The sequence below is a fragment of the Trichechus manatus genome, unplaced genomic scaffold (assembly GCF_000243295.1).
Source record: "Trichechus manatus latirostris isolate Lorelei unplaced genomic scaffold, TriManLat1.0 scaffold00220, whole genome shotgun sequence".
Taxonomy (NCBI): Eukaryota; Metazoa; Chordata; class Mammalia; order Sirenia; family Trichechidae; genus Trichechus; species Trichechus manatus.
This window is the reverse complement of record NW_004444156.1, coordinates 3,078,289-3,105,718: the sequence shown is the minus strand read 5'-3', so window position 1 is coordinate 3,105,718 and position 27,430 is coordinate 3,078,289. Positions and strand designations below refer to the sequence as shown.

General features: G+C 38.0%; 1 protein-coding gene across 3 annotated transcripts in view; it reads right to left on the bottom strand.

Moving 5' to 3' along the window:
* The window catches only part of LOC101360108 (DExD/H-box helicase 60), a 96,241-nt gene that overhangs the window by 5,734 nt on the left and 63,077 nt on the right, over nucleotides 1-27,430 (bottom strand). Inside the window, exons 28-37 of one of the 3 annotated variants that reach the window (XM_023742863.1) lie at nucleotides 25,258-25,410; nucleotides 22,529-22,633; nucleotides 20,080-20,280; nucleotides 16,448-16,552; nucleotides 15,760-15,901; nucleotides 14,034-14,155; nucleotides 7,974-8,121; nucleotides 6,506-6,648; nucleotides 4,676-4,827; nucleotides 4,234-4,296 (exon numbers count right to left, since the gene is read on the bottom strand). In XM_023742863.1, coding sequence (XP_023598631.1) covers nucleotides 4,234-4,296; nucleotides 4,676-4,827; nucleotides 6,506-6,648; nucleotides 7,974-8,121; nucleotides 14,034-14,155; nucleotides 15,760-15,901; nucleotides 16,448-16,552; nucleotides 20,080-20,280; nucleotides 22,529-22,633; nucleotides 25,258-25,410 — 1,334 coding nt within the window. Of the gene's footprint in view, nucleotides 1-4,233; nucleotides 4,297-4,675; nucleotides 4,828-6,505; nucleotides 6,649-7,973; nucleotides 8,122-14,033; nucleotides 14,156-15,759; nucleotides 15,902-16,447; nucleotides 16,553-20,079; nucleotides 20,281-22,528; nucleotides 22,634-25,257; nucleotides 25,411-27,430 lie in introns of those variants that run through there. The other 2 variants (XR_002825958.1, XM_023742864.1) reach the window with 2 other exon arrangements.

Sequence of the window (27,430 nt, the reverse complement as noted above, 5' to 3'; positions counted from 1 at the left end):
AAATCATACACCATGAATCAAGTGGGATACATACCAGCATTACAAGGGTGGTTTAACATTAGAAAATCAATCAATGTAATTCACCACATAAATAAAACAAATGAAAAGAACTGTATGATTATATCAATTGATGCAGAAAAAGCATTCAATTCAGTAAAATTCAATACCCTTTCCTTATAAAAACTCTCACCAAAACAGGAATCGGGGAAAATTTCTCAACATATTTAAGAGCATATAGACAAAACCAACAGCCAACATTATATTCAAGGAGAAAGACTGAGAGCTTTCTTTTTGAAAATGGGAATGAAACAAGGATGCCCATTACCACCACTCTTATTCAACGTTGTACTGGAATTCCTAGACCCAGCAATAAGACAAGAAAGAGAAATAAAAGGTATCCAAATCCGAAAGGAAGAAGTTAAACCATTTCTATTTGCAGGTGACATGATCCTATACATAGAAAACCCTAGAAGATTCCACAAGAAACCTGCTGGAAGTGTTATAGAAGAATTTCGCAATGTTGCAGGGTTCAAGATCAACACATAAAAATCGTTGGGTTCCTCTACACTAACAAAGAGTACTCTGAAAAAGAAATAAAGAAAATAGTACATTTACAACAGCCCTGAAATCAATAAAATACCTAAGAATTAATGTAAACAGCGACATAAAAGACTTATACAATGAAAATTATAAAACATTACTACAGTAGACTAAAAGAGACCTACAAAAATGGAAAGACATCCCATGCTCATGGATTGGAAGACTTAATATAGTGAAAATGTCGATTCTAACTAAGACAGTCTATGGATACAATGCAATCCCAACACAAATCCCAACAACATTCTTTACTGAAATGGAAAAACTAATGACCAACTTCACACGGAAAGGAAAGAAACCCTGAATAGCCAATGTAATTTTGAAGAAAAAGAGCAAAGCAGGAGACCGCACATTCACTGATATCAAAACATACTATTCAGCCATGTAATCAAAACATCCTGCTATTGGTTCAAGGATAGACAAGTGGAATAGAACTGTGAACTCAGAATTAAACTAAGCCATCTATGGACAACTGATTTTCAACAAGGGGTCGAAGTCCATTCAGTGGGTAGAAACAGTCTCTTTAATACATGGTGCTGGCAAAACTGGATATCCACCTGCAGAAAAATGAAACAGGACTCATACCTCATACCATACACAAAAACTAACTCAAAATGGACCAAAGACTTAAATGTTAAACCTAAAACCATAAAATTCCCAGAAGAAAACTATGGTACCTGATCTTTTGTACAAATCAGATACTAAACGTAACAACAAACACACGAATAGAAGAAGACAAAATAGATAAATAGTACCTTATAAAAACTAAAACTTATGCTCATCAAAAGACTTTATTAAAAGAGTAAATAGACAACCTACAGCCTGGGAAAAAAATCTTCCGAAAAGACTTATCTGATAAAGGTCTAACTCTAAAATCTATACAAAACTGCAACCACTCAACAATGAAAAGACGAACAACCCAATCACAAAATGGGCAAAGGACATGAACAGAACCTTCACCAAAGAGGACATCCAAGCGGCCAAAAAACACATGAAAAGATGCTCACAATCATCAGCCATTAGAGAGATGCAAATCAAAACTACAATAAGATACCATCTTACCCCAGCTAAAATGGCAGTGATTAAAAAACAAAAAACAAGTAACAACAAATGTTGGTGAGGTTGTGGAGAGATCGGAACCCTTATCTATTGCTGATGGGACTGTAAAACGGTACAACCACTATGGAAAATGGTATGGCACTTTCTCAAAAAACTAGAAATAAACCTACCCTATGATCCAGCAATCCTACTCCTAGGTATATGCCCTACCACCCTGTTGCTGCTGAGTTGATTCCTACTCATAGTGACCCATTAGGAAAGAGGAGAACTGCCCCGTAGGGATTCCAAGGAGCAGCTGGTAGATTTGAACTGTGGACCTTCTGTTTAGCAGCTGAGATCTTAACCACCTAGAGACCTAAAAATAAAGACAAGGACAGACATATGCACACCTATGTTCATTGCTGCTTTATTCAAAATAGCAAATAAATGGAAACAACCGAAGTACTCATTAACGGACAAATGGATAAGCAAATAGTGGCACATAGATACCATAGAATACTGCACAACAATAAAGACCAATGATGAGTCCACAAAACATAACATGGATGAACCTGGAGGGCATAATGCTAAGTGCAATAAGTCAAGCATATAAAGACAAATATAGTGTGATCCCTCTTTTATAAGAAGACAAATATATATATATATATGTATATATATAGAAAACCCAGTGGTCATTGGTGGTTACCAGAGAGAGGAAGGGGGGAGGGAAAAGTACACTTTAGATCATAGAGACTTGCTATTTTTGGTGATGGGAGAAATGGCACCGAATGTGGATGTAGTGAGCACAACACAACCAAAGTATAAATGAGTGTTTGAGCACATATGGATGGGTATAGGCATGTTGGTATACAAGCAGGTACAGGTGTGTACAGAGGTGAGAACAAAGAGAAGTATCTATGGGTATGTGTAAATACAAATATGTGGGTGCAGGCACATATAATCATTGAAGACATAAATACGGATACTCCTCAGACATAACCAAACACCTTCCAAGATTGGTTTTCTGGGTTTGAAAGCTTAGGACCACAGTCTCATGAGACAACTCGGTCAACTGATGTAACATAGTTCAGAAAAATCATGATCTGCATCCTAGGGAAGTGAGTAGTATCTGGGGTCTTAAAAGCTTGTCAGAGGCCATTAAGTCACAACTATGGGTCTTTACTCACCAGGAGCAAAACAGTAAGAAAGTAACCAAAAGCTCAGAGTAGAAACAAGTCTACAGGAGCCATAACCTCATCTACCCTGAGACCAGAAGAACTAGATGGTGCCCAGCTACCACCACTGACTGTTCTGACAGGGGTCACAATAGATGGTCTCAGATAGAATGGGAGAAAAATGTGGAGAACTCAAATTCTTATTAAAAAAAAAAAAACTAGACAAACTGGAACAGTAGAGAACAGAGGACTCCCTGAGACTATTGCCCTGAGACAGTCTTAGAACCTAGAACCGAGCCTATCCCGAGATCACCCTTTAGTGAAATAGCAGAGTGCACACAAAATAAAGGATATTACTCGTAAGATCAGTGCTCTACTTAAAAACCAACTGTATGAAACCAAAAGATCAACAATTACTCACAAGCAAAGATGAGAAGATAAGGGGGCAGGGAAACTAGAGTACTGGAAATGGAACAAACAGAACAACAATTAAAGAGAATGTTGACACTGTGATAAGTGTAACTAATGTCACTGAACAATTTGTATGGAAATTGTCGAGTGGGAACTAACTTGCTGTGGCCACTTTCACCAAAAACTCAGTAAAAGAAAGAAAAACTCTAACTAGAAATAGCCCAGGTTGGTAAAGCAAACCACTTATGCTCTAGCATCCCAAAAGTTTCATTCTCTGTAGAAAAAGTCCAAAGGACCTGATTCAGCTCAAATAGACCACAGAAATAAAGAACCATGCCCCAGTTAGCAACAACCTCATAAAGAAGGGATTCATGGCAAATTTATAGACAGAATGAAGAGAAACCTATCAAGTAATGAAGTGCAATAAGACTGAAGGCTTTAGGAAGATGGACATTCAACTGGGCAACACCCAGTGATCTATGGCACCTAGAGATTGGGGTATCCACATGGAGAGCAGAATTGCCTGGGTTCCTACTGGGATCTCTTACAGATGAAGATAGCAAGCCAGTATGAGAGATCAGAACTGGGTGAGGTCTGAAGAAAACAGTGGTGAAAGGCAGAGATTCAAGAGTATGAGTAGATGTAAACCAGAGACCTAATGTAGACCTAATGAGCCCTCTGAAGTATCATGTATCTGACACACGCTGATTGTGTCTAGGGGTCAATGAGGCTTTGAAATATTGTTGCCTGTTGGTACGTGGTGCCTGGGACTGAGGTTCTGGAGAGATGGAGCTTTATCTCAAATGGTCTTTGGTGTTAATTCTATTTCAGAAACCATGCAACAGGTTATGGAGGAGAAGACCAGCACAGACTTGGGAGTTGAAATGCATAGCACCCAAGAGGCTAAATGGCACCTCCACGTAACTGACTTATAGTAAGAGCTCAACACTTTTTAAATTACCTTTAAATTATTAAGACAATCGGAAATCAATATTTAAAATATATCACATACCTGATAGATTTAATTGTGAGTGCAAAATCTTTCAGTAATGAGTAAGCTTCACCTTCAAGTATCCTAAACGAAACAATATTTTGAAAATTAATGATATATAAACATTAAAGAACTTCATATTCCTCTCGGACAATGGATAGTATGGTATTGTTATTCAAACATTTTTTAATTCTAATAATGAGTAAGTAGAATAAGAATGAACAGAAATATCTCTGAGTATGTGAAAACATTTATACAGTTAGAGTATCTTTATGTCAAGTGAACCAGCCCAAGGGCCAAGATTTTGCTGGTCAATCACTGAGAAAAAACGCAGAATTTGTTCTTCACTCTTGCCATTAGTTTGAAGAAAATGATCCAGTACATTTAGCATGGTTAATCTATGCTTGTCCTAAATTTCTTTAAAGTCATTGTATGGATATGGATACAGAGAGATAAAACATACCTGTTGTCCTGGACTAATCCTTTCAAGGAACCATGTTTATAGAAATCAAGTGCATAAGCATTTAGTGGCATTATTCCTCCTTTGTTATCAATTTGTTGTGGCCACAGCACAGGAGCCTGATTGCCGCTGATACCTATTGTGCGCAGAACGACCTGAAGAAATACATTTTCTCTTAATGTGCCATTTATGTGTAAAGACATTGTATGACTTCTTATATTGTGCTTCGTAGTTACTTCCTTTAATCAAAGTTTTTAAAGCACACACTTCAAAAGACAGAAGAGGACAGAGATAATTACTCCAAGGGGACACAGGGAGCAGTGTCTTTTACGCACATATGGTAGCACCAAGCTGACCACGCCTACAGAATGGATTAGCTCCACCTGCGACAATTATTGCCTTCCCAGCATATGGCTGGCAGTTTCAACTGTCCACCCTCAGTAATTCTCAGCAAGAGTCACTAAGAAAGAAAAGCTAACTTAAAATTATATCATTATCCTAATTGGTGCAGAGAATACCTTTGCAAATAGGATGTCAAGGAGCTTGTATGTCCACAAGAGAAGAATTAAAATGAAGCAACTCTAACAGTCTTTAAAACTCAGTTACCATAAAGGAGGAGGAGGAGGAGGAGGAGGAGAGAGGGAGGAAGAAGGAATGAAGGCAGGTGGGGAAAAAGGAAGGGAGGAAGGGGAGCAGGGGAAAGAAGACGGTTTCTCAGCACTCACATCATAGAATTGATGCTGAAACTCTGTTTCATTCTAGAAATAAGTACTATTCGTCAATGGACATACGTACTAATTAAAAAAGAAATCTATCTCCTTAAGTATGTCAGATACTATATTACTTTTATATTGAACAACTACTTATCAAAATTTTTATTATATTTAAGTTGCTGAGATTAACAAGAAGTAAACATTAAATTGTATAATATTTTAGCAGAGAAACGTGAGAGGGTGACATAAAAATATATTAAGACAAATCCTATGTGAAACTGTGAAATGCAAGTTGAAGAGAAAAAGAACTATACAAAACTTTAAACTCTTGCTTAAAAAGTTTATTTATGATTTTTTAAATAAATATTTGATGATTATGAGTATCAAAACACCTGGGTATTTATATTCCATTTCATACATTTAAAAGATTGATACAATAATTTTGTTTTAACATATTAACATTTTTCTCAAACTGGAAAAATCATTAGAAACTATTTAAACTTAAGATAAAATATGTACATAGCCATTTAAAATGCACAAGGGTGTATATAGTTTTTCAAGATTCTTTTAGGTGATACATGACTGTCTGACCTAATAAGTGACTATCTCATTTGGGAATAGAATAGAGTTGGGACACCAGTGTCAATCTGTAAGAGCAAATGTAATAAAACTTATTTTCTTTTTCATATTTGTATTAAAATAAAAAATTAAATTTCTACCAAGTTTCTTCCAAAACTCAAGTGGATTATCCAGGATCATCTAAATGTGTTTAGTTCTATGTACTCTACTTTGGATACCACTTATCCAGAGTATAAATGCGATTTAAACATCTACAGTAATACTGAGAAAGCTTGAAGATAGTTCTATGTGCTATTCCAGCAGCAAACCTATGCCAGTCTCTCTAGAATCTTCAAAAATGGTGGTGCCCAGAAATTTGTTATAAAGGAGCAGAGTCCCTCAGGTCAACTCTGAACTCATACTGGCCTCAAGAGTACCATTTTCCTGGATATTTTTATCGATTTGGGGGATTCTGAAGTCCTTCCTAGGCTTCCTAGCAGAGGAAATCCATTCTCTCTTAAACACCCGATACACGTATTCATAAACCCCATTCTCCGCTTACATTGTCTATAGCCTGTGGTTGAAGCAAATCAACATCTGTGCTCCCAGAAAGGCAAACAAATGGTGAAATGGCTTTCCTCCCTTCCTTACAATTCATCAAGTGAGCCACAAGCTGGGAGTCTTCACATTCTTTACCTGCGAAATCTGAATGGATTGGGATAGATTAGTTTGTAAGCATCAGGCAAATTGTCAAGCCTTATGTGCTTACTCTAGACCATGCTATACGTGGAATCATTCACCGTTCCAAGGCAGACATTCTAATGAAGACTGATAAGATATATACATAAAGTGGTTCGCACAGCTTGGCACACAGTACATTCACTAATTGTTAGCTATTAATACTATTATCACTATCATCAGAATTTGTTATTTTGAGTTGCTTTGACCAACAGGAAATGAAAGATTAAATTTAAATTAAATACTGTTTTAAACAGTATTATTGTTATCAGCTTGGCACTTTTTCCCATGGAACCCAGATTTGGCCCCAGAATCCATGGAGACAGGTGTTCCGTGCATCCGCTGTCAGAGGGTTTGGAAATGGCATGTGAGAAGAAATATATTCTCCAATCCTGCTCTTGCAAAGCACCAGATCATGCACTCAAGCTTGGCGCCAATTTGTAATGGAGGCGGAAGATTCACCCACTCCCATCTTGCTGCTTCTGCGACGCTCACAGCACAATCATTGTCTGCTTTTGTTCAAGCTGTTCCTACTTTACTAGGGCCCAGGGAATGAAACTTCCATCTCCTTGACTTTTATTCCAGTTGGACTGTTAGTGTATACTGAAAAGGAAAGGTTGCTACCCCAACGGAACTGTTTTCCCTCTATCGCAGCTCCTGGTTTGATTGCTGTTTGTCTGTTTTCTGTTCTCTTCCCCTCTAGACTAATAGCTTATGAAAAAGAAAAACAAAAGCAAGCACTAAGACTGTTTACTATATGCCAGGCACTATGTGAAGGTACTGATATATATTAACGTACTCAGATCAAGCTCACCAAAACTAGATGACGCTATTCTCATTCTTATAAATCTGGTGAGAAAAGTAAGGCAGGAAGAGACCGAGTCATCTGCCCAAAGCCTCACTGCTAGTAAGTAGCAGAATGAGGGTTTGGACCTGATCATCTGCCCAGAGTCTATGTTTATGAACTCTAAGCATATTCCTTCTCAAGAAAAAGTTTGACAGAAGAGCGCCTAGTTTCTCTTCACCTCATAGGTGTTCTGACTCCATTTTCCAGGTTTGACTCAAAAGCAAACTTCAATCTACATAGTTTATAAATGACTCTAGTTCATGCTCCACTGCCTTTTTAACTGCCAGTAATCAGGAAGTGTCTTTCTTTGGAAAACAGAAGTGATTCCCTTACTCGAAGGACGGTTGACCTTTCCAGGGCTCTACTATTCTTCTGGGATAAAATATACTTAGGCAAGATTATTTATTTTTTAAGTTGTTCCACAATGGAACTAAAATATACTTACCGATATTGGACAATGGGAGTTGATATTCCTGTTTCATATCAGCCAGTTTGGAGACAATAAGTAGGAAAGAGGCAAAGTCCTTTGTCGCGCTCATGTTATGCTCGTGTAAAGCAGCATTAAAATCCTCAGGGAGATCATCAAGGAACACCTATAGGCCAAATATTTTTGAGAGATCTATACACCTTCATCGAAAACGCAAACTTTGGGAAAGGAGGGATAAAGACCATTGCAATATAATTCTATAGTTTTCTATTTATTTAATAACGTCACTGCTCAGTTCCCTCATTTGTGAAATTGAGGTGAAATTCACCTTTAGTTTCTATCTGCATTTATAAAAGAAAATATCTTTTAATAATATGGTTTGATAGTACCTAATTAAAACAACTTTCTAAATAGAAGGTTGCCTTCAAGTGACATTAGATTTAAGAATATTTAAAAGAATTTAGTGACACATTTGGGGAGAAAGCAAGAAGTTAAAACATCATTGCATACCTGGAATAAATCTCACTTATTCATATTTTAAAATCTAGCTAGATTCGTTTTGTGAATATTTCATTAGGGATTTTTGTACTTATATTCATGAAACAGGTGTATCTCTAATTTTACATTTTGTAAGGTACTTGCCAGGTTTTGCGTTAAGATTAAGCTGTGTTCTTAGAAAGAGTTAGTTAAGTACTTCTTCTTTTTCTATTCTCTAGAAGAGTTTGTGAAAAAATTGGTGTTATTCCTTAAATAGTTGAAGGAATTCACCAGTGAAGCTATCTTTCTGTGTGAGAAAGTTTTTAAATAATACATTAAATTTCTTTAGCAAATATATAGTTATCAGACTCTTGAGATTTTCTACATCTTTTTGGTCAATTTTGGAAAGTTGTATTTTTCTAGGAATTTGTCCATTTTATCCAAAGAGTCATATTTACTGACGTAAGTTTGTTCATAAAGTCTCTTTTAACCCTTTTGGTATCTATATGATCTGTGGTAATGCCCCGTTTTCTCTCCTGGTGTTGGTAATTAGTAACTTTTCTCCCTTTATTCTTAATGAGTCTTCCTAGAGGTAAATCAATTTTATTAATCTTCACAGAGAACCAACACTGGCTTTGTTAACTTTCCTTCTGTACAACTGTTTCAATTTATTTTATTTCTGTTCTCATCTTTATTATTTCTTTCCTTCTGTTTTCCTTAGGTTAGATTTCATATTTGAATTTTTTTCCTAACTTCTTGAGATGAAAGGTTAAGTCACTGATTTGTTGGTTTTTATTCCTAATATATGGATCTAAGTCTGTAAATTTCCCTTTAGTCTTTGCATGAGTTACATCCTATGAGCACTGGTAGTTATGTCCATTATTATTTAATTAAAAATATTTCATAGTTTCCATTTTATTCCTTTTTTCACCTATCTGTATGTAGAAAAGAATTTGTTTAATTTTCAGGCCACTGAGATCTTTCTGATTCCTCTGATTAGTGTCTACCTGGCATATCTTTTCCCATTATTTTACTTTCCACCCATCTGGGATCTTATAACTAAGGTATGACTCATATATAGAGCATGTGGTTTTGTTTTGCTTTTTTTTAAAAATCTAACCTGACAATCTTAGTTTTCTATTTAGTATATTTAGATTTAATGCAATTACTTATGCAGAGATAAGTAGACAATTGCTATTGAGGTGACTCCAATTCATGGTGACTTTCAGCACAACAGAACGAAACGTTACCCGGTCATGTGTCATCCTCATGATTGTCAACATGTTTAAGTTCATCACTGGGGCTATTGTGCCAATCAATCTCACCAAGGGTCTCCTTTCCAGTCACTAGCCCTGTACTTCACCAGACATGATGTCTTCCTCCAGCAACGGATCCTTCCTGACGACGTGTCCAAAGTAAGTGAGTCGGACAATGTTCTGTTGTGATCCCTAGGGTTCTCACTGGCTAATTTTCAGTAGATAGCCATGCCTTTCTTCCTAGTCTGTCTTAATCTGAAAGCTCTGCTAAAACCTGTCCACCATGGGTGACCTGATGGTATTAGAAATACCAGTGGCATAGCCTCCAGCATCTCAAAAACACAAAAGCCACCACAGTACAGCAAACTAATATATATTCATATACACACCCAAACCAAACCCACTGTCATCAAGTCAATGCCAACTCATAGTAACCCCATAGGGCTTCCAAGGCTGTAAGTCTCTATGGAAGCAGACTGCCACATCTTTCTCCTACAGAGCTGCTGGCGGTTTTGAACCGCTAACCTTCTGGTTAGCAGTCAATCACTTTAACCACTGCGCCACCAGGGCTCTGGATATATATATATCCGTATATATATATATAAATATATATATAAAACTCACTGGGTGTTCATGAGGTAGGCTTCTTAACAGAGAGAGATAGGAAAGTGGTAAGCACCCTTTGAAAGGCACAAAACTTGTGAGACCTTGAAAAACAAGGCAGTCTCATCCATTTCCAGCTCTCACAGGGTTTATTGTATTTATTTTCTATTTGGATCATCTGTTACATGTTCCTTTCTCCTCCCTTCTTGTGTTTTGTTATTCAGTGTTTTCTTTTTCTATTAACATTTATTTGTGCATTTGTTTACTAGTGTTTTAGTTGTTTACTCAGAGATTACAAGGTGCATCTTTAACTTACTAAAGTGTAATACTATTGACTTTAAAACACTTAATACAGCTGGAACTTTACAACCTTCTGATTTCATCTACTTACCCCTCTCAACTTGTGCATTATGATTTTCATGCAATATAGTTCTACATTTGTCTCAAATTCCACAACACAGTACGATTTTTCTTTTTAAATACAGACAGTATTAACTTATGTCTACCCACACATTTCTGTTTCTGGCATATTTCATCCTCTACTGCATTTCCATGTGTCCCATTTAGGGATTGTTTTCCTTCTTCCAGGAGCGCTGGTGGTGCAGTGGTTAAAAGCTCGGCTGCTAACCAAAAGGTCGGCAGTTCGAATCCACCAGCTGCTCCTTGGAAACCTCAGGGGGCAGTTCTGCTCTGTCCTATGGGGTTGCTATGAGTCGAAACTGACTCGACAGCAGTGGGTTTGGTTTAGTTTTGGTTCCTTCTTCTAAAACTATATGGCATTTCCTTTAGTAAAGATGTGATAGTAGCAAGCAATCTCAAATTTTATATGTCTAACAACATCTTAATTTCTCCTCTATTTTAAATAATATTTTTTCTGTGTGCAGAATTCAGGGTTAGGAGTTATTTTTATTCAGAACATTAAAAATATCATTCTATTGTCTTCTAACTTCCATTATTTTGGTTAAAAAGTCAGATGTAATTCTTATTGTTACTTCTTTGAAAGACATACATCTCTTTATTTCCTTTTTTGGCTTATTTATGATATTCTGGTTGTTTTTAGTGTTCAGCAGCTTTAATTTTTCTTTATATTTATCCTTCTTGAGGTTGACCAAGCTTTAAAACTATGGAGTGCTGCCTTTCATCAGCTTCAGAAAATCCCCAGCTATTAGATTCGTGAATATTCCTCTACTGCTTTTCTTCCTCTTCTTCTTCTGGGATTTCTATTACATGTGCATTAAATCTTTTGAGCGCGATCTCATGTGTCTAATACTATTTGCTTTTATTTTACTTCTCTCGCTCTCTCTGCTACAATTTGAATATTTTTGATTGCGCTATCTTCCAATTCACTGATCTTGGCTTCTGATATGTATATTCTGAATTTGGGATATTGTATTTTTTAATTCTAAAATGTCCCTTTAATTGTTTTTGTATGTTCTAATTATATGGTGAAACTCTCCATCCTATCACTTACATTTTCTATCACTTCCCTATTTTCTTAAATACATTCATTGTACTTAAAGTTCTTGTATCTTAACTCCAATAGCTGGATCATCTGTAGGTCTGCTTCCATTGCCTGCTTTTCCTCATACTTACTGGTCATAGATTCTTCCTAACTCACTTTTTTAATATTTTTTTACACTGGAAAGTATTCGAAGAGCATTAGTGGCACAGTAGTTAAGCATTCAGCTGCTAACCAAAAGGTCAGTGGTTTGAACCCACCAGCCACTCTGTGGGAAAAAGATGTGACAGTCTGCTTCCATAAGGATTACAGACTTGGAAACCCTATAGGGCAGTTCTACTCTGTCCTACAGGGTCGCTGAGTTGGAATCGACTCAACAGCAATGGGTTTGGTTTTTGGTTTGGAAAGTGTTTATAAAATATCTTGATGATCTTGTTCACCCAAATGGGTTCCCCGTTTTTCTGTTTGGCCTAGAGAATGAGAGCGATCACCTCAATCCAAGTAGAAACTGAAGTGGGTTGGTATTGTTTTGCAGTTTTAGTAAGACTGAGTTTATATCTTGTTTGTGTCTGTTTCTAGGTCATGTCCCTGTTGAGATTTTTATTATGAGGCAGGTGGGTCTCAGTCTTCTCAGCCCTAAAACACTGCCATCCAGCTCCTCCCTTCATAGGTTCCAGCCTGCCTTTTCATCCTCCAGCCCTAAATGGCTTCAGAAAATACCTTGACAAGGAGACAAGCCTACACATGAAGGAAGACCTTCTTCTCCCTCTAGCACAAGCACTACAAGACTGCAGGAAAATATTACTCTATCTTTTCAAAACTTTTGGTGCAGCTCCACCACATCTCATGCAGACATGGTACTCAGTAAGTGTTCCGTGGTGAAAACTGGTATTTGTATGAAGTCTCTCAAGTTTCCAGCCTGCACTAAAAGTTTTATCGAATTTTTTTTTTTTTTTTTTTAAATCTCACAAAGATGTCCTCTGCCTGGGCTAAGATAATTTCTCAGCCCATGTCCAGAATTGACAAATTCTCTGAGAAAAACTATGACTGATGATTTTTAATCACACCTTGGAAAAGTTCTTGCCAATAAAAAGGTTTAGTTAATCTAGTCCTCATTGCTCCCTCCCACAGCTCTCTGTTGCAGAAGGAGTGAAGGCCATCTACTATGTCCTAGCTGGAAGTGGAGAACTGTCAAGGATCTTTACAGAGAGGAAGCAGGACTCAGCTCAGAAAATTCTTGTATTGTATTTATTTTTATGATGACCTTTTAAAGAATAGAGATACTGATTTTTTTTTATAAATTAAATATTTAAACAGTTAAATAATAGTTCAACAAGTATAGCTATATGGTGAAAAATATGAAGGTGATAGATCAATGGCTAAAGTTCCGTCCACTTACCTAGAGAATATTCTGAGAAGGCATAGATTTATAAGTTGGCAACTGGGAAACATAGATTAACTCTTCTATTTTTGTTCTTTGTCATCTTGTCACTAAGGTTATTTAGTAAAAACCAGCCTATCTACTTTCTCAGATTCTAATGGAGTACATTAGTAGTGGCATTTAATTGATTTAATGATAAGCAATCATGACCACATAAAAACACTGAAAATAAAGCTGAAAAGAGTTTTCCTGCTTTTGGTCTCTGGGAGTCAAAAGATGCTTTCTTTGACTAATCTAAGATTTTCTCAAAGAGACGTTCATGGCTCACAACAAAGACAACCTCCCCGCAGCCCCATCCCAAAGGAACTATAGACTCCGTTACGGGAACTGTTGCTTCCTAAAAAAAAAAAGCAATCAAGTCAATTCCAACTCATAGCGACAATGTATGACAGAATAGAACTGCCCCATAGGGTTTCCAAGGCTGTAAATCTTCATGGAAACTGACTGCCACATCTTTCTCCTGTGGAGCGGTTGGTGGGTTCCAACTGCCGATCTTTCGGTTAGCAGCCTGGTGCTTTAACCACTGCCACTAGGGCCCCTTTGTTTCCTTTAAATATATAACTATTTATGTCTTTTCTGTATTTGCTGAATGCTATAATTTGAAGTCATCAAGTGAAAACTGTAAATAAAATAAGATTTTTGACTCTTTTTTCCCTTAAGACATTTACAGGGGGGGACTTATGAATTATAGATTCAACAGAACCCTAAGTACAGAATTATAAATTATTCCACAATACAAATACACTGTTCTATATTTTCTAAAAAAAATCTACTGCTGCTTAATTACTTCTGGTAACACACATTATCTTAATTATTAAATTTTATAAGAACCATAATTTTACCTTTGATTGATGAAACGTCAAAGCAGCATCTTGGAACTTTGCTGGAATATATTTTCTTCCAAACAGATGTGCTAATACTAACACTAGCTTTTCCATAACATCCTGAGAAAAGTGTTTTGAGCCTATTCAAAACAAAGCGTCTCATTGTAAACAAGAACAGTGTGTTGATCCCACTTTCACAGACAGTTACATCGAACGTTACAATACATTTCATTTCATGGCAACTAAAATTTTGCAACTATTGCAACTGAGGAATGACTACATCTACTGGCAGTTTTACATCCCCTTCCCTTAGTCCATCTGAGTGGGCGATCAGCTTTCTTAAAGCATTTGATGATCATGGCTCTCCCCTACCAAAAAATCTCTGATGAAATCTCCATGCCTAATAAACACAATCCAGTTTCCTTAGCTTAGCATTTAAGACTTTGCAAAATTCAGCCCACAAATAACCTCCCGACCTTATCTACTTTCTTATATTCCTGTCACTCATATTAAGTTACAGTCGATGCTCTATTCTTCATAACATATAAGCACTCACCCTAGTGGTTACAAAGTTGCCATATATAATACCTCGGATTCTGAAGTCCTCCTACCTATTTGATCTTAGCTCTGACACTTATAAAAACTGTGTCACCTTGGCCATTTATTTAACTTCCGTGTGACTCAGTTTCCTCATTTACAAAATGGTGACAGTCATATTATCTACCTCATAAAGTTATCAAATTTTCTATCGCTATGCTTACACACACACACATACACACACAATTTCTCTCCTGTCTCTGATACACACATCTGCATTTCCTGTTGCCTGAGATTATTTCTTCTTTTACTCAGCATAAATTCCAGAGTAACTTTGTTTCCCAGAACAATGCATATTCAGAGCATAATGACTAGACCTATTCTGCAAACTTTTTTTTTGCAGACAGTAAGAATTTTGTAGACAGTAAGAAATATGCAAGTTTTAGCACAAATACTACAAAGTGGAAACATTTCTTTAAAGGACAGTATGTAACAGATTTGTTCTTAAATATAAAAAAGAAACGCTTTTAATAACAGCTATGTTAAATGGAATAATAGGTGGGAATTACAGACGAAATTTATTTTAAAATGTACATTATACGGGCAAAACTTATGACATGTTTAGGGAAAAACAGGATTCTAGAGTATACGATTATTATCATATCAGTTATTTAAATACATATTATATGATTATATTCAAAGAAAACATGATTATAAGAAAATATTCACCAGTGTTAATAGTGATTACCTATGGACAGTGAAATTATGAGTAATTTTTATTTCTAACGTATGGCTTTTCTAAATTTATACATTTTAAATTTTTCTATGGTGAGCATATATTGTTTTTAACAAGAAGTTATTCTTTTAAAAATTGTATATCATTTAATATATTCTGAAACCTGGAGGCAGTGAATCCCTGAAGTTAAGTACTATGTGATTCCTGGATTTTCTTTCTTTTTCAATAAGTATACTTGAGCCATTCAAATTCTCTGGTGAAGGCGACATTTTTAAATAGGTGTCCTAAGATATGACCGTATCCCATGTAATCTATTAGCAGATATGCAACGTTATTTTCAGTATCTATTTTGGGATCTGTAAATTTTCTAATTTATTTATATTTTCTATGTAGAAAAAAAATTCCCCAACTGCTAGCTTGCTACAAATCTGTCACTAGTTTCAGACTACAGATGTGTAACCTCTAACTTACCTTCCCGGGTTGGCTGACAGAGATCATGGAAAAGGCCTCTCACAAGAAAACTGACAAAAACAAGGTTGGAAGGTTCATGATAAAACAAATGTGATACCAGTCCGGCAAACCCCATCGGATTACCTTCTTGATCTAAATAGCCCTAAACAATAAAAACAAATTATTAGTTTGACTCAACTCACCATTTACATAAATTAATAATAACGTACTAAGCATGAGTTTAAAACAGTATTCGATGCCAGTGTAAGAGGTATTGATCAACATCACCAGGCCCAACTTTGATAACTACGGCAACGACTGTTGTCAGCTGCCACACTCAGCCCTAGACTAACGGTGATCCCACGCACAATGGACTTGCCCACTGTAAACCGTAAGATTTTCATCAGCTGATTTTTTCAGAGGTGGATCGCCAGGCCTTTCTTCCTTGTCTAGAAGCCCCACTGAACCTGTTCAGCATCACAGCAACATGAAAGTCTCCGCTGAGAGATGAGTGGTGGCTGCCCTTAACGTGCATTGGTCAGGAATCGAAACTGGGTCTCCTGCGTGCAAGGCAAGAATTCTACCACTGAACCATATTGACAATATTAAGTATTAAACAAATCCTTCTAAAGATTACAGTTCGTTCAGCATGATAAGAAATCTAGATAGTAGCAATAGTATTTCACAAACAGACAAAGCACAATCCTACCTCTTTCACCAGGAACTGCAAAGAAAACATGAAGTAAAGCTTTAACATCTCCATGGCTCTGGGTTGCTTGAAGCTCAGCAATGAATGCTTTAGCACCGACAGCACCTTCAAAGAAGAGCACATTCATTCACCCAATGCTATTATTATGAAAAATACTCATAACTGGTAATACAGAATAGTTATTTCCCATATATATTATACTACACAATTAAATAAATTAAATACAGCAATTATATAAGATTCATTAGATTTTGTATTATTTGTTTTACCATGACCTTCTATGACACATCCTTCCCTGAGCAAAACAGAGCACATGAAACAGAACCCTAAGAAATGAAACAATCTGAGACAAATCATCTGGTAATTCTCTGCAATAACAGTGACCAAAAATGGACTGGAAGAAGAAAGCATGAAAGCCAATCCAGTTTGAGAGTGTACAGCTCTTAGATTATTCTGGAAGAAAATGAGTTATATTGTTCTATGTCTTGACCTATTGTTATAAAAATAATGGAACTAAGTGGATTTAAATGAAAGCAATAACAACATTTCTTGGTTTCCAGTGTAAATAGCATTGAAGAAGCAGTTCAGGTCTCTGTCAACTTCCTGTTAAAATGTCCATGAAGTTCCAATAAAAGGCAAAATACTCAACACCACCAAAACTTAAGCCTACCTGGCTTTCAGTTTGATAGTTTATGGAATCTAGAATGAATTTACACTCACCATAAGATCAATGGACTAGCTCAAAGGAAGGAAGATAAAAATGAAAGGAAAGAAAGAAAATAGCCAGGAAGGAAGGAAGAAAGGGGGGAGAAGGAAATGAAGGAAGAAAGGAGGGAGGGAAGGAAGGAGGGAGGGAGAGAAGCAAGGAGGGAAGGAAGGAGGAAGAGAGGGAGGGAGGGAGGAGGTGTAATATCCATCTCTTTTACTGTGAAGTGTTACTTTTTGAGGGAACTAAAATGCCTCTTTCTATAACCTCTTCTCTGTCTCACTGTCCATTTAGTCAGAGACTGCAGAATACTAGAGAGAGTGCCAGAAAACAGCAGAGCAGTAAAGGGGATGAGGAAGTCGTGGTGGTTCACTGTGACCCTAGAGGTGTAGACCCCATAATTAAGTCTTACTGAAACAGTAAGAATCCTAATAGCAACGCATACTGGAGTTTGTAGTAATTAATGGCATTCATGTGATCAATGCGTCAGGGAGACTGGCAGTAGATGTGGATGACGGCCTTTCCATCTAGAAAGTCAACGTAACATGAAAATCCGCCAAGTACTGAGATTTGAGCTAGAAGCTGTGCGTACCTATCTGAATCCAGCTGCAGCCATGCCGTGGGCTTTTGAAAACGTATTTGAAGAGCATTTTGGTGAGCAGAGAGTAAAGCCAGAAGAAATCCATACACCCTGTTGCTTTGCAAATCAGATTTGGATAGAAGTACCTTCATCCAAAAGTGAGAAAATAGAAAAGCCCACAGCATGTTGTTTATGGAACAATATTTCGTAAGAAAATGTATTACCTTCCTAAAACTGTTTTCATTCTACAAACATTTTTGAATGCCTACTATGTTCCAGGGAGTCCCTGGCTGGCGCGTATGGTTAAATGCTCTACTACTACCCTAAAGGTTGGAGGTTTGAACCCACCCAGCAGCACCTCAGGAGACAGGCTTGCTAATCTGCTCCCAAAAGATCACCGCCTTGAAGACCCTATGGTGCAGTTCTACTCGGCACACACAAGGTCGCCATGAGTCGGAACGGACCCGATAGCAGCTAACGACAACTATGTTCCAGCTCTATTCTGAGAGACTGTGATACACCAGGGGAATGAGAAAACACCACTGCCCCTAGGGTGCTCACATTCTATTTGGAATAGAAAATAAATTTTAAAAAGACACATGTTGTTGTGTGCCGTCAGGTCGATTCCTACTCATAGCGACCCTATAGATAGATGGATATAGACAATGTAATTAGACAGACAGACAAGACAGATAAAGATAGGTAGATAGGTAGACAGACAGACAGATAGATAGGTTTGATGCTATGTAAGAAGTGATACAGTGTTTGCAGAAATGCGTCGGGAGTATTACCAGTGCAGCAGACAGGGATACACGTACAACAGAAGGGCTGGACACTGTAGCCCGATAGACAGTAACATTAGTGCAAAGACGTGAAGGAGGTGACAGAGTGAGGCCAGGCACACATCTGGCAGATCTTACAGGCAGAGCAAACAGCAAGAGCAACAGTCCCCAGGATGGACTGTTCCTGGAGTGTTCGTGGAGCAAGTAGCCGGTCCACGTGGGAAAGCGAAAGGAGACGAGATCAACGAGGTAACTAGGACCAAATTCTGCAGAGTCTCATAGAGCATGACAAGGACACTGGCTTTTACTCCAAAAAAGAGCTAGCCTATGAGAATTGTTTTCTATGTGAAGCAAACATTTGTTTGGAAAATTTATTTAGCATTCTTGATGGATGCCAAAATATACGGCTTCTGTGAAACAAGGCACACCAGCATAAGGTATATGGACAATAGAAATTAAATTAAACATATAACTGTATCAGTATTTAAAAGCCAAATGCACATCCATGCCTAGGAAAATGACTGAAAAAAATACCAAAATGCCAATCTGATTGTCTTCGGGTGGTAGAACTAGATAAACGAGTGCCTTTTTCCTTCTTTCAACTCTCTGTATTTTCCAAATATTCTTTAATAAACTTGTGTTATTTTATGTAAAAATAAACCTTTTATTAGAAAATCATTAAATGACAAACCTTTTCTTTTAATTTTTATGATTTAGGACAGTGATTCATTTGGAAAAACGGAATTAATCTGCCTTTTCCAATTACATCTTCCTTAATTATTTTAAAATGTATAAATTTCCCATCAATTTAAAACCCTAATTAGCAAAATAATGAAAGTTGACATACTAACCAGATTTAAGATGCAAACAAATCTATTTTACCACAATGTACACTTACACAGTCATAAATCTAGTTCTATTCTCTAGCCCCAGCTCTCCATGAAAAACCAATACATAAGAGGGGGAAAAAAGGTAGAAATCTGTTTACTTTATCACTTTGTTCTTGCCTTTAAAGATTTAAAAAAAAAAAATGTACTTCTGAAATAATACTGCAAAAGGGAAAGTCAACGTTAATGATCATAGTAACTCACAATCTTTCATTTACTCTGAACCAAGTGTGGACCTAAGGTCTTTACATGCATTTATTTAGTTAGGTCTCACTACAATCTGTAGGTAGGTATTACTCCCATTTTACTGCTGAGAGTTCCGAGGTTTAATGAACTTACAGTCCCCCAACCAGTAAACGGTAGAAACTGAAAACTAACCTAGATCTTTTTAAATCTACAGCCACGCCCTTAACTACTGTAGGACAAAGCCTATCACACATGACAGCAGTAATCCTGGGTGATTCCCAACGCCCATCCAGCCACAAATCCTACGTCTGACGGTGAAACAAAGTTAATTATCATTCTCGCCACCCTCCATTCCCATACTATTCACGAAGCTACCAAGTGTGAAAGGACTAATGTAATGAAGATATGGCTACAGGCTTGTAAACAACAGCAGCCAGACCACAACCAGGCCCATGATGCAGGCGGACCCTCACACAGCGTCAACAGGGCACCTTGGCCTGGGCGTCCTCCGGGTCATCCGCCTTGGAGGCCAGCAGCATGAGCCTCAGGATCAGGGTTATGCTGACAGGGAACTGTCCTCGCAGCTCAGGAACATTGGATTTTATGAGCTTTTCTATTTTGGGTAGTGGAATATCAAAAAAATACACATCTCCCAGCAGGTCTTGACCTCGTCTTCCAGCACGTCCAGACATCTGGAAACAGAGTAATACCACAATGTAAGGTTTCTCTAAATATTTTTCCCACCAAAGTATAAGAAATGAGCTCTTTATGTTGGGTTGGAATAAGTAAATTATGCATATGTCACAGCATTAATTAACTGAAATTAATATCCAACTATGTAGCACTTAGAAAATTTACCGTGGCTGATACAGAGCTGAAAGTGAGGTATCTATCATCCTGAGGTACTTAGTGTATGCCAATAAATCTACCAGGCATTTATATAATGATATACAGAAGAAATAAAACAAGCAGCAAATGAGACCCTGATTTCAAGGAGCTTACAGCTGAACTCTATGATACCCCGTTTTCTCTTCCCCTCTCCCCTCTCCCTTCTCGCCGTCTATTGCTCCCTCTCTCACATACGAATGTGCTGAGTTACAAATTATAAAATAAAAACTGTGTACCTAAGCCGCTAGAACACAAAGGAATGACATGGATGAGTAAGATAAAAAACTTGGTTAAGGCAAGTTAAAAAACAAAAAATTAACTTTTTACAGAAGTTGTATTAGTTCTCGTTTATGAAATGCTTAGAATGTGCTAGGTCCTTTATACATACACAATTTCTAATCCAAAGCTCACAGCAACCGTATGAGGCATATCCGATCATTAGCCTCATTGTACAATGAGGAAACGGGGCCACAGGGCGTATAAGAAACTCGTCCACAGTCAACCAACCAGGAAGAGGAAGAGTCGGGATTCAAACCCTGGCATCTTGTTGGCCAAGTCCATCATTCCAAAATCATACCACTCTATCTCAAGAATCCTAAATATGAGATTCCCAGAACTGAGCTGGGAGGACAGTCCTTGCAAAGCACAACAACGGGAGCAGGAATCAAAGAAACAAGGACTGGTAAAGTGGTGGGAAATAACAGTATTACATGGGTTAGGAAAGAGTCACGGAGTGGAGAATGAAAACGGAAGTGTTTAGAGAGGTCGGGAGAAGTGGTTCTTTGATAAAAATTTGAAATACTCATCAAATGTTCCTGCGCAAGAGTATCACACAAAAGAAAACAACACTGCGAGCTACCTGTAGGACAGACTAGAATAAGGAGAATTGACAAAATCAGGAAAACTATTTTAATAATATAATAATTTAGCTTCATTAGTAAAGAATGTCTGCCTTCAACATGGTGCTCTTTTAAGAACTATCTGTATAGGATAAAATCAACGCAGCCACTCAAGAGATTAGACGGAAAACTTAGGGGGCAGTGAGTTTTTGTTAATGGGGGAGAAACAGTTCAGACAATGAGGGTGAGGTTAGTTGTACAACTTGAAGAATGTAAACAAGTCAATGATTTGTACACGTAGAAGTTTTGGATTGGTGTATGTTCTGCTGTGTATATATTCAACAACAACTACAAAAAATAAAATAAATTTTAAAACTATAATAATACAAGACCAAGAATGTGTGGGGAAGGGTGATGGAAACCCAAACTGTGGGGTAGAAATCGAATACCACTACAGGAGATAAATGAGTTCGGTAACAGATTGGGTATTAGGAGCACAGAAGAGGAAGCAAAGCATCAACTAGAACTCTAGAGAGCAAAACTGTGTGCACGGTCAGTGAACGAGCACCTTGAAGCATTTCGGTCCCTGGCTTACGACGGGGTTCTCTTCTGACAACTCTGTCGTAAGTCGGTTCTGACGTAACTTGAATACTTTTTTTTTTTTTCAGTTTTCATTATTATTGCCTTTTTATTATCAGTATCTTTATACATTGGATCTTTGAACATTGTGAGTGATTTGAACATCTGCGAGTGAACATCTGAGAATGATGACATCAGCAAGTTACATGCTACAACATTGTATGTAGCACATATTGCAAACTGTAAGATGTGCCAAAAAAAAAAAAAAGACGGTTGTGAGTGTGGTTTGTCGTAACTCGAATACTTCGTAAGTCGCAGACTACCTGTACATAACTTCATTTGATTTTTCCGAATGGTGCAGGATATTAGTTATCCCACCTATCCTGGAGATATGAATGAAGGATCTGGCAGTTTAGATACCTCACCCGAGGTCACACACCTGGTTAGCAACAGTCAGATAACCCCAAGTGCTTTCCATGATACCCCAGCGGAAAATAACAGCCAGGCAAGGATGAATGCAGACACATGCAAGTCTGAACTGCAGCATGTTTACAAGCGAAAGATTCACAGCTTCTACTATTCTGTGGTCATATTTCAGTAAGACAAGTAAGGGAGTTTATGTACGCTGCAATACCTGTCTGTAATTTAAAGCATCCAGATAGACTGAGTTTTGAGCAAAAACCACAGATTTACAAGGCATGTTGATTCCTAACGCGAGCGTCCCTGTAGCTGTCACCACCTAGAAAGAGGATAAAACAATTACTTCAAACACCAGCATTTCAGTAGAATACAAGTGTTTTCTGCTAGACGGTTTCTGAAAAAAACATGTGAACTTCAATTAAACCACAGTGGGAAAGCCAAAGAGGTAGCCACACTGGTATTCTTGCAATTTCACAAAAAGACTAAGCACTTTCCTGACTCAGGGCCACACTGTCACTGTTTGACACAGAATATGTTCCTCCAAATATTCATTTGTCTGACTCCTTCAGCTCTTTGCTCAAATGTCAAATTTCTAGACCACCAATCTAAAATAACCTCCTGTTACCAGTATTATTCACCTTCTATCCTATAACATTTATCTTCATAGTATTAGTGACTACCTGAAGGTATGTTACTTGTTTGTTTAATTGTCCCACAACAAACTCCAAATATCACTCACTGCTGTGTTGTCAGCACCAAGGAGAGCAGCTAGCACTTGATACCAGTACCAACTGCCTTCTAACCAACTCTGGCTCATGGCGACCCCCTGTGCATCAGAGTAGAACAGTGTTCCATCGGGTCTTCAATGGCTGACTTTTTGGAAGTAGATCACCACGTCCTTCTTCCAAGGTGCCTCTGGGTGGATTCGAACTGCTAACCGAAAGGTGCGTTAATTGTTGGCACCAGGGATTCCTGGCACATGAGGGGTGGTCAATAGATGCATTTTGAATAAATGACTAGAAAAGAATTTCCCTTTTCCAAACACACTTCTGGGCAACTGCCTACCTTCTTGCACTATAAATTGTTTGTGGAGGTTGTATCTGTGGAAATAACATATCTAAGTAAAAAGAGCAAAAGAGAGTTTCATTTTTTTTCCCCTGAAGTGCTATGATCCCTGAAGGAATAGGAGCATGACAAACTTTAAAGTTTACCTAGATAATCCAGCTGTTTGTTCATTTTTTGTCATGTAATGCTGGAGATTTCTACTTGGCCTCCTTTTCTCTTTATATTGATATCAACGTAGGCATAATTAATTTTAAAATTTTAAGTCTATGTTTTTCTCTAATTATTGTTTTGGACATCTGTATCTATCCCTATCCAGGTACAACGCATCATTTATTAACTGTTCTTCTAAAGTTCTACAGTAAGAACAACAACAAAAAAGGGTGTAAAAACATTAAATTTAGAAAATAGTTACAATAAAAACCTATTTTAAAATGTATTCTCTAGAACAAAGCTGTCACTATTTCTATAATGGAGTCGTTGGGTGGTGCAGATGCTTAATGGTCAGCTCCAAACTGAAACACTGGGGGTTTAAGTCCACCCAGAGGTGCCTTGGAAGACAAGCCTGGTGATCTATTTCCAAAAACTCAGCCATTGAAAACCTTATGGAGCGCAGTTCTAATCTTACATCCGTGGGGCTGCTGTGAGTCAGAATCAACTCGACAGTAATGGTTTTGTTTCTGTTTTGTGTGTTCCTCATATTCTTCCCCCAACATCTGGTCTTCACTCATTAAACTAATAGTAATCGACAACTATTATTTCACAGGTATTATTTTAGACACTGGATATCCTGATCGAAATAGGTGTGCCTCTTGCCCTCAATTTACATTCTGGTATAAAAACTTGTCTCTAGTTATTGACCTTTAGAATGACAAATAAATCACTGGTTGTTACTGAATAGAACTAAGCAAAGTTGTTCACGATACATTTTGTTTTGCCAGGTAACAGAAATTACTATTTAATTACACCAGACTTTCCTCAATATTTCCTTTATTAAGATTATAAGATGCTATGTAGGGTAACAGAATGACTGTCAACTTCTCTCTGTCTCTGCCTGTCTGTCTTTTTGTCTCTCATAAACACACACACATACACACACACACAAAAGATAACGTATGTCAGACAAACTTTAATATGGAAAATCAGAAGAGTCAGAGACTATTTTTAAATATTAGTCAGGTTCCAAATTTACTGGGAGATTGCTGAGAATTAATCTAGACGATCTTCACGCACATATACTAAACAAACGATAACAAAGGTTTGGTTTGCGAGCTATTTAAGGTCATCTTGCCCTTGTCGCTGAGCTGGAATTGCCCCGATGGCAACGGGCTTGGTTTTCTGGTTTGGTCCCCTTGTCTGCTATCAGTGATAGCACAGAAAGTGTCAAGTGACACATCTAAAACCTCTGTGTAGATGTGCAGTGGGCCCCGAGGAAGAGATGCAAGCTCACTCTTATTTCAGCTAGTACGTCATAAAGATCTGACCAAGACTCTATCATAAATGTCCCCCAAACCTACGAAAGGGTATCTGTAACCAAAGTGATGTCAACAACTGACAAAATTTTCTGGATATTAAATAATGAAAAAGCAAGCTGTTGTGCCTCAATCACCATAGTAACATGTCATTATAGAAATAATTGGAAAAGTATCAGTTTAAGGAAACATTTTATTCTCATGAAAAAGTTATAGACAAAGGGAATGATACACCTCAAATCTTCTTCCCCCAATTAAATTAATGGGGCATACGCAGTCACATCACAGGTTGTTAAAAAAAATGCATTTAAGTTAGATGAGAAAGAATGATGATTTTTTGTTTACTTTTCATTGCCATTCAGCTTCATGTACACACAATGTTGATTTTAGAACGAAAAAATATACCTACTCTAATGAATCCTTTCCTGAAGAGAATCTCAACTAACTGTTTTTCTTTGGCGCTCATACAGCTGTGATGATATCCAATGCCCCTTTTTGCCAAAGCCTTCAGTTCTTCACCTTTTCTTTGGAATTTTACTCGATCAAACACCACCTGCAAACTCTAAAAGAAGAAAGAGGTTCAGGGATTTTGATTGTTTCTTATCTGGTTTTAATTTAAAACAGAATTAAAAATGTTTAAATGAAAATATCACACACATTATGTAATAATTTGGTTAATGAAGCAACTGTTGGAAATCCACTCTAGTAAAGAGAATACTGCATTGCAGTAACAGAAACTATGGGGAAAATCTTCTCAGTTCTTTGAACAGAGTGCCTTCATCCCACTTCAGATGTGAAAAACACTGATAAATTGGTGAGTAGCATCTGGGGTCTTAAAAGCCTGTAAGCGGCCATCTAAGATACTCCACTGGTCTCACCCCTTCAAGAGCATGAGAAAATGAAGAAAACAAGATACGAGGAAAAGATTAGTCCAAAAGACTAATTGACCACAACTACCACGGCCTCCACCAGACTGAGCCCAGTACAACTAGATGGTGCCGGGCTACCACCACTGACTGCTCTGTCTGGGATCACAACAGAGGGTCCTGGACGGAGCTGGACAAAAGTGTAGAACAAAATTATAACTCACAAAAAAGGACCAGACTCACTGGCCTGACAGAGGCTGGAGAAACCCCAAGAGTATACCCCCAGACACCCTTTTAGCTCAGTAATGCAGTCACTCCCGAGGCTCACCCTTCAGCCAAAGATTAGACAGCCCCATAAAACAAAATGAAACTAATGGGGCACAACAGCCCAGGGACAAGGACTAGAAGGCAGGAGGGGACAGGAAAGCTGGTAATAGGGAACTCGACGTCGAAAAGGGAGAGTGCAGACATGTTGTGGGGTTGTTAACCAATGTCATAAAACAGTATGTGTACTAACTGTCTTATGAGAAACTATTTGTTCTGTAAACCTTCATCTAAAGTACAATGACAAAAAAATAATTAAAAAAATACTGATAAAGCAGTAGATAAAACACCCAGGGCAGCTGTGAGTATGTGACCTGTGGTGGCCTGAGGGAAATTAGTTTTCTCCTGGAGCCTTAGGAGTTCTCCCCGGGGAGAGAGAGACTCCACCATGAAGGTAGAACTGGTTCCCTACCCTATATGGTCAGGGAAAGATTACTTCTCACTTCAAATCAGTCACAAATGGCTTTTAAAGTATCCATGCTCTAAGGAGGAAATTCAGTGGTATACGGAGTTACATGAGCAAAGATAAGCATTTCTTATGAGAGGAGAAAAAAACTATCTTAAGCAAAAGACTAGTAACAGAGATGCGGAGCCAACACGGCACCCTAGACGGTGCCCTCCCTCTGCAACAAAGACCTGAAACGCTGAGTAAAACAGATAAAAACGTCAATCCTGGAACCCAAAGCATTAAATGAAGGGATAAGGAACTAGATAAAGCACCAAATGGAAGAAGAAACCAAAAGAAAACAGAGAACCAGGACAGATACAGAGTGGAGATCTCCTGCCAAAAAACATGGCAGAGTGTTGTCATACTGGGACACAGCCAGCAATGACCTTAGACTGGGAGTATGGGAAGGCAACTTCATGGAACTCCCAACAGGAGACAGAGCACCTGGTAACCAGAGAAACATGCTTTCCCACACCTTACCCTTCTGCCCCGTATACCACCTCCACCCCTTCCCATCAGGCCATATCACCCCACCTAGGTTAGATGACTACTTGCCCGTCGCCACCCCAGATCCCTCCCACCACCATCCGCCTGCTCCCACTGTGCCATTTTTTGTTTTGCTTTCTTCCTTTTTTCTCTCCCTCCCACCTAGCCTTGTATGTCACCTCTCCCCATTCCCACCAGCCTCAGATGTGCCACCGTGAATAGAATACTACTAGTGCACCAGCCCACCACTGCCCAAGGTCTGCCCCGCCCCCATCTGCTGGCCCACATTGCCCTGCCATTTATTTTATATTTTTCTTTTTTGTTCTTTTTTTCCTTTCTCTCTTCCACTTAGTTCTGTATTCCACCTCCCCCTCACTTCCTACCAGCCCCTAGGTCTGCTCCACCCCTACTTGCCAGCTACTCTTTTCTATTCTTTTCTCCCCCCCACCTGCAGCTAA